Source organism: Salvia miltiorrhiza, chromosome 8 (genome assembly GCF_028751815.1).
Source record: "Salvia miltiorrhiza cultivar Shanhuang (shh) chromosome 8, IMPLAD_Smil_shh, whole genome shotgun sequence".
Classification (NCBI taxonomy): Eukaryota; Viridiplantae; Streptophyta; class Magnoliopsida; order Lamiales; family Lamiaceae; genus Salvia; species Salvia miltiorrhiza.
The window spans coordinates 17,342,570-17,355,031 of record NC_080394.1 but is presented as its reverse complement, the minus strand read 5'-3'; the positions used below and the strand labels follow the sequence as shown (position 1 = coordinate 17,355,031).

Genomic DNA, 12,462 nt, shown 5'->3' with positions numbered 1-12,462 from the left:
TAAGAAGTAATCTCATCCGTTGATCTTATTTAATCTAACGGTCAGCATTTATTCATGTCATATTCAACAAATTTTTATGTTGAACATATAGGGGGTCAAACCCCAGAAATCCAAAAATGTTGTATATATTCAATATCTATATAAACGGTCAGAGCTGGCGTGTATCATAGCTAGAAAGTGGAGCCGAGCAATACCAGGTCATCCCTATGAAGTCAGAGCTGCATCAAATACTTAAAATAAACGTATTAGCAGTGATAATAATAATAAGAATAAATAGAGATATTTTGATCCTGCTCTGCGCAACAATGATGCATATTTTACTCCTCATCAATAAGGATTACTGTGTATCGCACGGGTGATATACTAATAAAAAATAAAAAGTACAATACATCTCAGATTATTGTATTTTTGCCTTTTATTTCATTAAATTCTTGTGCAACTTTTTTGTATTAGTAAGTCCTCTGTACTTTTATAGATCTCAATCAATCCGTATTTGACGGTTTCGTTAATTTTTAAATTATTAAACAAAAAATCGCCATTATTATTAAAATAAACTTCACATTATCCTTGTTGGAAACTTATACAACAAAAGTACTAACATCGAGTCAAAGAGTAAATTATTTTCTTCAATTTCTTATCTATCAATGAACAATTTCAAAGTTGAAACAAAAACAAAAATATAAGAAAATTACTTGATTCATTATAATTTAACTTATCAGAATTTATCACTTGATGAATTCCCCTAAATCTTGCCGGAAAATTATTGCATTTGCATATTCCATCAAAAGATTTGCAACCCATCAAAATCAAAAACTTGGGTGGAGAAATCGAGCAAATCGATGATCCAAACTAGAACAACATTGATTGTTCACTAACATCAATCCATCATATCTGCAACTATTAAAAGCTTGTTGAGCAAGATGTGGAACCTCATCTTCGTCATCTACTTTCAAAATTTAGATCAGAAATGACCTCTTTCTCCTAATTCATTCCCATGTCGAAAAATAATTGAACACGTTTCTAGTTTGCATAGAGTTTTTTTTTTATAATTATACCAAGTTTTCAACTATGTTGAATTTATTCTTTGATTAATTTGATATTATGTTGGTTTTTTTTTTATATATAGTTATGTCAAGTTTCCATTTGGTATATTATGTGCAATTTATTTGAATTATAATGGGTGGTTTGTTATTTAATAATTGAAAAGTTAATGGAATCTTTAACTTACGATTGAATGAGATCGTATATAAAAAGTACGAAAATTTATTAAAATAAAAAAAATGTACAAAAATATTACTTAAAAGGTAAATATAAACAAATTTGTCAGAAGTGGGATTTGAACCCACGCCTTCTCACGAAGACCAGAACTTGAGTCTGGCGCCTTAGACCACTCGGCCATCCTGACCATTATGTTTATGTATCTAGCAATATTTTAATTTAATGATAATTCTGGCTTTGTACCAAAATTTATCACTACGTTTCCGAACGCAACACAATTGAAAATCATTGTTTATTTGCACACATATATATATATATATATGCGTATATAATAAACTTATAAAATTCATGAATGGCTTCAATTATCGACCGCAGCGCACACGTCTAGAGAATTAAATGTATTTGTAGGTAGATACTTATATATAGGAATAGGATATACAACAAACATAGAAGAATATAATTAAGAGTCTACATTGCTCTGTGCATGCAGTCGGAGTTAGCTTTAAAATTCCACTAGAAAGTGTTATGGTTCAGTAAATTAGGCACCAAGTCTTTGACGTTGAGCTACCTCGCTCCTTAAGTTTCTTCATCACCCAGTGTAAGGCAGCCTGCAACAAAAATAATTTCATCAAATTGATTTCCCTTTTCGAATTAGGAAACGAAAAGCGGCAATCGACATTCTATTATGCTTGCCCATTGTAGTCATTATATAGAAGCTTCTTCAAGTATATATATATATTTTATTTCCTTTGCAATTAAGATTGCATAGGTTTCTTCAAGTTTGCATATCAAGAGTAGTGGCGCAGACTACCTTTAATTAATTGACATGGTTTGTGGAATATCATTTTAGTGTAATCAGGGATGGGATCAGAAAAATGTATCTTTTATTACTTCATAAATATGGCTGCATACAATTGAAACAAATATATCAGTGTGAGGCATCCACACCCTACTTTCATTTTCCTTTGTATTGTTTTTCTAAATCAAAGTTTAGTAGTAATAAATTATAGTGCATCTTTTTTGGGTGAAAGAATAAATAATTTTAAAAATAGTATGATGGTGACTCAAATTTAAGACATTTTGCCGCACACATTAACCACTTTACCATTAAACCAACACACCTACACTAATTATAGTGTAAATTAGTGTCATTTATGGTAATAGACTTAGTTAATCTTTATCTTAAAAAATGTTAAAAAATCAATCAGTCTTTTATCAAAATTAAGTATAATTACAATAGACTATACTCTAATGCTCTAATTTTTCCTTATCATAATCGAATTAAGTTCAAGTAATTTATTATATTATTGATTTTTAATGCTAAACTATAATTGTGAGTCTGTGACATATGACTTATAATTTTCATTTTAACATTTTTCATATTAATGTTAGGTTGGGGATCTTGATAAAAGAGTACTCTTGCTTTGTCATTGAGTGTAAGTGTACATTTTAACCACTTATGATAATACAAGTATTATTTTAGTTAACTCCATGAAATCATATCTAGATGAACATTTATAGATTAAATCATAGCTAGAGCAAGCATTTACGCATGTATAGTCATAATCTCAACTAATATTATCGCAAGACAGTCCAATAAAAGCAATGACTTAATTTCTATACATGCTTGTTGATGTCCACACTAGGAGTAGTATTTTTTTTTTCTTAAAAAAACATGATATATGTCCATATAAACGATGAGAAAGTAGAGATAAACTCACCCAAGCTTAAGAGATGTATCCGAGCTGTCATAATCTTGTGGAGGGCCGGTGGAGTTGCCGGCGTTGGTGACGGACTCCGACGACTGCCCTTCCTCATACATTATAGTATCTGACTCAGCAGTTATCGTCACTCTCTTTACCCCATTATTTGATAAATCTAACACCTATCAATTTTACAATATATGATCAAACAATCGATGAGAGGCAGAGATCGAGCTACTACTATATATATACTCGAGTTGAGTCACAATTAATTAACCTGCAGTCGTAGACGTTTGTTTTCTTCAATGAGCTGCATTCCCTGCACATTTAGAGAAACACCAAATTCGTAAAACATGTTTCTGGCTTATTCAAGTGTTTGTATCACTACTACAACACAATCATAATGCCATCAATTTATACCTTTTCTTGAAGTTGACTGATCTCATTCAAGATTTTCTCACCCTGCCAAATACCACAAAATTATTAAATTAATTAAGGGTTTTGATCAACATCAACATCTCATCTCAAATTTATGTTGATATGAAAAAAATAAAATATTTGATATTTATTTATTTTCGACGCTAGCCTTCTTCTCAATGACACGGCCTAGGCCAACTTCAAGTGACTTCTCCAGCTGCTGCAGCTCTTGAATACTTAATCCTTGAAGTTCTTCTCCTCTCATGCGCCTTTTTAATTTCAAAATAAAATAATTAATAATGGATAGATTCTTGAAGAGGTATTTGTAATAAGAAGCTTATATATGTACATATATTACCTAAGCTGATGGGTTCTCTCAGCCACTTCTTTGTTTAGCCTGGCGTGGTTGCTATCCTCTACTAGCTACATCACATTAATTATATTACCATTTTTTCATTAAAACTGTTGTCTTTTATGAGAGTTGTGTATGTAATACCTGCAGCTCGAGGGATGGCTGCTCCAACTTGTTAAGGTTCTTCGAGTGCAAATTATGCCTTCCGAGTATCTCCTTCATGCTTCATAATCCAAACATGGCAAGGAACAAAAATTTAATTAAATAATAAACAATAATTTAAACATCGTACGTATTGTTAGGCAGAGTAAACTGGGAATTAACTTTATATCCTGTGTTTAGATATATTAGTTTATACTTCATTTTCATTAATAAGAATGCTATAGTTATTTAAAATACATATGTATTTAGGTTTTATACGCTTTAATAAGATTAGAATTCATGTGTGTCTAAAAATGTGATAAAAGCTACTGATCTACAATGTATATTGAAAAGTTCATAATGTAATATACGTCATGTCATTTAACTAATTTCATACAAGTCTACTTCCATTTAAGTTAAACATACATGTGCTTGAAAATAACATAATCCAGTGGGAAAAATAGACTGTTTACTCAGTGGAGTGGGAGGCTGAGGGTGAGTTCGTAAGTTATTGAAGGTCATCGAACGCCAAATAAAATATTGAACATGCATATTAATTTCTACTTAGTTTTTTTTTAATTTCTCTTCATTTTTTTGCATATATCTAAAAACTTTGAATTGAACTTTGGTGCATCTTTAAGGAGAAACGTTTGGTTGTCCACCAAATACCAACCTCGGTTATAAGGTATTATCATGACCACCTCAGGTTTTGTCATGTTCAATTGGATCTGATAACACATGTTTAAATTGGATCTAACAATTGTGGTGCAATGGAAGCTTTAAGAAAAGTGTGGTAATTGTGTTTTATAAGGAGATTGAGCCTCAACACTTTTTTTTGTAAATAATGAGTGAAGAAGTTTGTGGAGTCATTTTTTGATAAGGAAAAACCACAATTTTAAGAGTCATATCAATAAGACCACAATTGACACACAGAGTATTATTTTAATATTTTTAATAGTACTCCATTTAATTTGTTATCTTTAATAGTATCGGAAAATGTGATTTAATCGAGTATCAAAGGAACAAGATTAGTTTATTAAACATTATGATATCATCAGTCATCATTTTATTCATGGTGGTTGTTAAACCTGATGAATTAGAACTAAATATAGTAGAATGATACATAACATAAATGAGAAGTTAATTACGTATACTAGCTAGCTAGGGTGATTAGTGACAAATACCAATTTAGATGCATAAATATATGATAAGCCTCACGTTGATGCATTCCACGAACATAAACATCGTGTTAATTAATTTTCATAATACTAATATTTGAAGGATATAAATCTTTCTTTTCTTTTTATTTCCTTGACAAGGAGAGTTCATAATTACTACCTCTGAGAGCACTTTGAAAACTCTCTTGGAAAATAACCGCAAACTATACGGGTGTAAATCCCACTCGATAACCTACATATATATATTAATATGCAAAATAAATTTAATTTTTTACCATTTTAGATAACTGTTGCCTATCCCATCAAACATAAAAGACACTCACACACAAACTTACAGTATTTTAACAAAAAAGACTATTAGAATAACGTGATTATTGACCATTTTTTTTTTCAACCCTTCATATCTATATATCCCTCTCTAGAAAATTACTACTATAGAGTAGTAAATCTGATCAGCAGACAAGTTTTTTTCAGGGGATAATCTGAGACATATATATATGTATATACTCGATCTAGTAATGATGTGGTGATACTATTACTTGGGATTTGATGAGAGAGCAGTGCATGAATAAATATTGTAAAATCAAAGTCATGAGACAAACAACAAGGAAGTGGCAAATGGCATAAAATATTCTCATATATTACTACACTCCCAAGGAAAAACCACGCCCACTCCTTCAACTGAAAAGCATGGAACAAATTTTTTGAGTTTTATTCAATATAGTAAGTATTAGGTAACAATAAATACTGAAATATTCAATTATATTTATATTAGGTATTTATGAGATGAGCCAACAGTAAAAACAGGAGACTGAAAAATATCAATATTTGAATGGCTGTGGTGGGTTGATGAACAAAAAAGAAAAGCTATGAAGCCACCTTATGTTTTACAGCTGTTTAATTAAGGAAGGCAAGAGAGAGAGAGAGAGAGAGAGACCTGGAGCTGGCATATTCGAAAAGCTTTCCGGTGGAGGAGAAGATGATGAGGGCGACATCGGCGTCGCAGAGAACGGAGAGCTCTTCAGCCTTCTTGAAAAGGCCTCTTCTTCTCTTAGAGAAGGTGACCTGGCGTGCTGTGACGTTGTCGATTTTCTTGATCTGAATCTTCTCTCTAGCCATTTAGTTTTGTTAAGAAGACACGGAATAAACCAGCATACAAAGAAATGGATTGAAGGGGAAAAGGGTTTCTAGAAATGGCTCGTGGCGGTTAGGAGAGAGAGGGAAAGGCGGCATTTTGCCATTTTTAGAGGGGAATATGGGAACTAAAGAAAAACCCTAAATGACAGCAAAGCGAGAGTAAAGGAAACGAGAAAAAGGGATATGCTCCGATACTAAAGGGAGACACGCACCGCCTCGTTAAGGCGCCATCGTTTGATTATGCATTACCAGATCCAGTTTGTTTTTTAGAGAGAGAGAGAGATGATAAAGGCCAGGGGCAGGGGGCCCGTCGGAGAAAATGATAAAGGGATACAAAGAGGAAACCAGAGATGATACTGGTTGCGTGGGAATTTATTGCTTTTACCAAATTCGGCAGGTTGGAATATGTGTCTCTCTCTCTCTACTCACTACACTTGGTGTTTGGGGAAACCCAACCCAAGACCTATTCTTCCGCTGTTGGCTCAAAGGTCACCAATGAATGAGACGACAAGGAGAGGCAACTACTGTGTGAGTGTGTTTGCCGGAGAGAGAGAGAGATGGAAAGAGGGCCAGATGTCTTCGTCTCATTCTCAAGAATGCAAATGGGAAAGAAAAGACATCTCCTTTTTTTTAAAAGGAAAAAATTATTGGTGGTGAAGATGGTTGTCTTAATTAACTACTCCCTGAGTTCAAAGCTTCAATAATTTCTTTTCGTCACCAATTTGAAGAAGTTATTTTCTCCGTTTCATTACAAATATTTCACTTACCATAATGAGATGTCTCAAACATTACCAATATTTTATTCTTTTTTTTGGCAATATATTCTCTTTCTATATCAAATATTTAAATAATTTTCACAAACCCACTTTATCTACTTTCTACACATTTTTTAATCTCTGCACCCAAAAGTAATGAGACATTTGTAATGAAACGGAGGGAGTAGTATTTTATGTGTGAAGTATGGTAGGTGAAAAGTGAAAATGTGAATAAAAGAAAAATTTTATATCATATCAGGAAGATGCTCGAGCTTCACGGGACGGAGAGAGTATTATTTTCTCTGTCTATAAAATAATGGTTTTATTATTATATCGGTATATTTCTTAAAATCATGGTCTTTTTTTATTTTAACACCACATAATTATATTAACAAAAAATTTGGAGTAAGTGCCGCTAAATACCCCAATTATTTTCATTTTCGCATTTTCTATCAATTTGAAAATTTCAGCCACAATATACCTCAACTATGCTATTAAGCAGTTTTTGCATTTTTGGTTAAATTACCTCCAATTGAAGCTAACTAGGCAGTCGGAAAAGTTGATGTGGCACCATCGGCCGATATACCGAACGATAACGTTTTCCTTAACAATAACACATTGTCGTTCTATCTTAATTTAAAGTGTTTAGTTGTAATTAGGATTTTTATGCCCTTAATAGATTATTAGGGGTTTTTATGCCTTTAATTTATCTTAACTAGATTTGCACCCTACCCTCGTCGTCTCCTCACCTCCGCCTGCTCTCATCTCCGCCGTCAGCGGCGGCAATACCACCTGCAAATGCCCTTAACATATTTACAACTTTAGGGTTCATTAGCTTGAAGATATAATAAAAGGTTCTTCTTCATTCTCAATTTCAAACCCATTGAAAATTGAAATCCGATTTACAGGAATCAAAAGCTGAAGCGAAAGCCACAAAACAAGAAATCGAAATCCGAATCGTTGAACGACTGCTTAAAACCCTAGCCTTGAACCACCAGGGCCTTGGACCATTTCTTCGAGATGCCAATCGAATCCTCCACCCCATTTTTTCTCAACGCGAACACGTTGGGAAACCACCCGTCACACATAAATCGGGAATCTTCTTATGTTTCGATGGCGCGGACTCGTCGGAGCTCGAGATAGCCCCTGAAGAGGAGGATTTCGACGCCCAAATGAAACGACGTCGTTTACTAAGGGAGAAAAATGATGTTTCATTACACGTCGCTTAATATGATTATTATTGACACATCTTACCAGTTTTAAGCCATGTCATCAATAAAATTTACACGTGGCTATATTACTGATGGGTGTGTTTCAGTTATTTAGATTAGTGTTGTTTGTCGTGGTTTATATTCGATATTACCCAAGTTGTTGGCATTTGGCGCAGGAATTAGATGGATGGAGAGTGGAAGCTCGTGGATCCAAAGAGATGGTGAAAGTCGAGATTTTGGATAAAGAATTGCATGAATGTTGGAGGAAATTAGAGATTGGGCTTGGAGTTTATTATTCTAAATTTAATTAAGCTCAAAATTCTTCTTTTTAATTTTTTTTTTCTGGGTTGATGGCTGATCAGCCCATGAAGGGAAAAAGGACGGCTACTTGGGATTTTTAATCCCTAGTATTTATTTTAGTTTTGACAGAGCCGCATGCATGAGGAGATAGTTTAGGTTTTATTTTAATTTCTTGAACTCTTGCACTACACGTATTATTCCATAACATTAGAAATCTGCTGTTGATTTTGCTTTTGATTTTCTCTCGGGGGATTGGCGTTTGACTTGAAGATTTTTGGGTAGACGATTTTATTCTATTTTCAACAGTGGTGCTTTTATTTAATTGCAGTTTATTATTTTATTTTATGATTGCTTTTATTTATTTGATTGTTTCTAGTTTAATTATGAGTAGCTAAATCTTTAATTCGGCGAGAATAATGAAGCACTAATTTATTAATATGTGAGGCCTAATTGGTTTTAAAATTGGTTTATATTGTTTCCGATTTATTCCTAGGGTTTAAACATAATTCCTAGGGTTCGCATCTTTTCCTGATGACGGCGCCGGAGTCTCCCCTGGCCCCGAACTCCTCGGCGGCCTTGCCTTCACGTTCTGATTTCCCTCCTATTTCTAACAACTTTTCCCCGAACTCCCATCTGGTGAGAGATGCGAACTATGGAGCCAACTATTCTGCTATTCATGCACAAAGTGCGGCTACCACACCGACGCCAAAAGCTGTTCACACAAGCTTTGCGCCGATCGCGGATACAGGAGACAATGGGTCCGCTAAGGCTACGAAAAAGACCTATTCATCTCTGCTTCATAAACCTTCTCAACGGAAGCCTGATTTACTCATCCACAAATTCACTTCGCTGAATTCCGAGAGAACGGGGAGCGGTTTATCACTCACCATCCCTAAGGCCCTCATTGATAAGAACTTGGAGGGCTTTAAGCATGCCGTTATAGGGCGACTTTTCCTACAAAATGGTGACAAGCCGAGAGCTACACAAGACATCAAATCCGACTTGCAACGTCTATAGAACCTGAAAGATGGTTGGCAATTGATTCCGATGGGAAAAGGATTTTTCACGCTGAAGTTCGGAACACAACAAGACAAAGACATAGCCAAGGCCAAAACGGTTTGGGATCTTTCTTCTGGCTCACTTCGATTGCGTGAATGGACTCGCAACTTTGATCCTCATAAGGAAATATCTTCCCTTAGTCAAGTTTGGGTTCGCATATATAATATGCCCGCTGAATATTGGCACCCAGAGGTTTTTGCGGCCATTGGACGTACGTTAGGATTTCCTATCAAATTGGATGGCACTTCGGCGAATTGGGAAGTGGGAAGTTTCGCTAGATTGCTTGTTGAGATTGATTTGTCTCTTCCTTTAATTGACTCTATGACAATTGATTGCGATATTACTTCTTTTTATGTGGAATTTGTCTATGAACAATTGCCTCGCTACTGCTCTCTATGCAACATAACAGGCCACGTTCTCGATAAATGCAAGCGGCTTAAAATCAATGCGGATGGTAATGATTCCAAGCAGGCTCCAGCTAAGGAAGGCAACAATTAGGGGACGAACAAGGATACCAATATGCCAGCTAAGGAAGACAGCAAGCAGGTGATGAATACTTTCAAGCCCCCTGCTAAAGTTAGTAACTGGAAGCCTAAAGAGCAGCAGGAGTCTCTGGCCACGGGAAAAAATCAATTTGCTGGTCTCGATGTCGAGGAGGGGGAATTTTCGGATGAAGAGGAAGCGGATGATGAAGAAGTTTATGGTCCTGATATTCTTCAGGCGATTATTGTTGACAGTAAAAAATCGAGACCATGGTTGTCATGGATCCTTCCTCGGATGATTGGCAAGCTGAGGAGAAGGCGTTAGAAGGGCAGGTGACAACTGATGTGGAACGTATTGAGCCTCATAACACAGCTCAGACGAAGGATGATGGGGCGCTGGTTATTGCTCAGTATGAAAAATCTGACATTCGGAAAGAGACTGCGTTAACAGAAAAACAGGTAGCAGAGGTACGTATGGAGACACATAATTTCGAGACGAATCCGACGAAGGATGATGGGGTGAGGGTCACTCCTCAAAGTGATAAATCTGACCCGAGGAGATATGATATGGCCTCTGATCCTAAGAGGAAGGCAACTGCGGTGACAGCTATGGAAAACTCTATGAAAGCCCAACGTATCGCTCAACTGGTGTTAGAGCCCAAGAAACGTGGGCCTGGCAGACCTCCTGGTGCAGGGAAGAAATCCGTTCCTGTTCTCGATGACAGTATTAAAGGGAGACTCAGGAAATCGGAAAAGGTTGTTCCGAACCCAAAATCGATGGAACTTATTAATGCTAAGCTGCAATCGGCCTTTGAAGCTGGACAAAATCCTCGTGATTTTGTCATAGATACGGGAAACTCTAGTAATGCTAAAACGATGTCTTATATTGCTGCAGGGCGATGGGCAGCCGAGGTGGAGAATGGTGATCCTTCCTCTACGCACAACTTCTAGTTCCCCATGAACGTGCTTGTTTGGAATTTCCGTGGTCTCACGGATGACACCAAACGTATTATTAAGGAGCATTGTGCTTCCTTCTCTTTGTTTGGGTTTGGTTTTGCAAGAGCTCTCGGCTGGGTTTGCTGGGTTTTTAGAGGTTTCGAACCTACGGTGCTCTTCTGCCAACTGCTACCTACGGTGCGGCTGTCTTCTTGGATTTTGTGGTACGTGGGGAGCGTTGTTTACTGGAGCCCTTGGCTGGTGTTGGGGTCTTTTTAGGTGTGGTCTTTCTTCAAACACTTAGCGGTTGCTTTCTTGGTTGTGTTGTTTGTTTGGGGGTGGCTTTCTTCGAGCATGTGGATACAAGCTTGGAGCTTCAGCTTTCATGTTTTCTGTTGGCTTTGTCGATCCACATTTTCTATCCCGGGGGCCGAGCTGCTTAGGGGTGATGGTTAGGTCGAAACCTTTGAAGCTATCTCACTTCCGCTCCTGCACAGATTTCCTTTCTAGACGATCACTCTTTTTTCTTTTTAAGGATTTTCCCTCACGTGTTTGCCTTAAAATGATTTTAATAAGGCTCGGTCCTTAGTTTGCTCTCCTGTGCTCTCAAGGGTCCCTAGGTTTTTTCTTTTCGTTTTTTCTTTTCCTTTTTTCTTTCTATAAAAGCTTATTTTAATAATAATTCTGATTTTATTTAAGTTTGGCTAACTTAGGTTTAATTGGATTACAATCAATTAGCACCTCCAATCCGTAATTGTTGGAATATGGCTAATTAGTGATAAAACTACCGTGTTCGTAGTAGGAATAAATTGGCAGATTAGTTATGACTAGTGTATCTAGGATAATTGGTCTAAACTGGGTTTCTTCTTCTTAATGCTATTAGAATATTAAATCTAGGTCTGTCGTCTCCAGCTATGTTATATTCTAATAAGGGAAATAGGCAGGTTAGTTTGTATCACAGCTGTCTATCGACATAGTAAGTAGGAATTGGGGTATGTCAGTGCGTATCACGGTATCCTATAACTGGTTGGTTGATAGGGATTAATTAATCTTTGCGTCGATGATCAGAGAATTGAATTAGTGTGGATTTATTCGAGCCGAGTTACCTTTTATTGATTATTTTCCATAGTACTTTATTTGATTTAATTTGATTTTTAGTTGATAATTATTTTCTCAAATTTAAGGCGTGGTGCACCAAATTAGGTCTTTAGGGAATTGGATGATTTTGCCTGCTCTTTGTGGTTCGACCCTGCTTATCATTATACTCACTTAATTCTTGATAGTATTGCAGAAATTATTTGGTGGAATACGACGTCCACCAATTACTTCGTCGGATGTAAAATTCGCTTAATAACATCATTAAGGTATACTGTGGCTGAAAATTTTAAATTGATGCAAAACACAAAAATAAAAGTAGTTGGGGTATTAAGCGGCACTTACCCCAAAAAAGTTTATCCGCACCCGCTATTTACAAAAGATTTGGAACTCAATCTTTATTCAAAACACAACTACCACATTTTTAAAATTCATGCCATCTTCATTGCACTACAATTTTTAGGGACATAGTATTTTG

The 12,462-nt window shown here is 35.8% G+C and overlaps 2 protein-coding genes and 1 non-coding gene across 3 annotated transcripts; 1 reads left to right on the top strand and 2 right to left on the bottom strand.

Annotated features, from left to right (window-relative positions):
• Positions 1-1,321: 1,321 nt before the first annotated feature.
• Positions 1,322-1,405, bottom strand: TRNAL-CAA (transfer RNA leucine (anticodon CAA)). Its single transcript has one exon. It is a non-coding gene; the product is annotated as a tRNA-Leu (tRNA).
• A 198-nt stretch (positions 1,406-1,603) lies between these two features.
• Positions 1,604-6,837, bottom strand: LOC131001503 (MADS-box protein SVP-like). The gene is made up of 8 exons (XM_057927890.1): positions 5,947-6,837; positions 3,835-3,913; positions 3,697-3,761; positions 3,508-3,607; positions 3,342-3,383; positions 3,199-3,240; positions 2,940-3,103; positions 1,604-1,826 (listed from the first exon to the last, which is right to left on the bottom strand). The coding sequence occupies exons 1-8, from the start codon at positions 6,126-6,128 to the stop codon at positions 1,808-1,810; spliced, it is 693 nt and encodes a 230-aa protein (XP_057783873.1). The 5' UTR covers positions 6,129-6,837; the 3' UTR covers positions 1,604-1,807.
• Positions 6,838-9,459: 2,622 nt separating this feature from the next.
• Positions 9,460-9,969, top strand: LOC130998137 (uncharacterized). Its single transcript, XM_057923571.1, has one exon. The coding sequence runs from the start codon at positions 9,460-9,462 to the stop codon at positions 9,967-9,969; it is 510 nt and encodes a 169-aa protein (XP_057779554.1).
• The last annotated feature ends 2,493 nt before the right edge of the window (positions 9,970-12,462 follow it).

Bases quoted from the DNA above. Each gene is read 5' to 3' on its own strand.
- LOC131001503 (XM_057927890.1), bottom strand. From the start codon at position 6,128: ATGGCTAGAGAGAAGATTCAGATCAAGAAAATCGACAACGTCACAGCA. The intron at 3,914-5,946 runs GTCTCTCTCTCT...TGGATTATGAAG, and splicing joins TTCGAATATGCCAGCTCCAG to CATGAAGGAGATACTCGGAA. The intron at 3,104-3,198 runs GTTAATTAATTG...TAAAATTGATAG, and splicing joins ACAAACGTCTACGACTGCAG to GTGTTAGATTTATCAAATAA.
- LOC130998137 (XM_057923571.1), top strand. From the start codon at position 9,460: ATGGGAAAAGGATTTTTCACGCTGAAGTTCGGAACACAACAAGACAAA.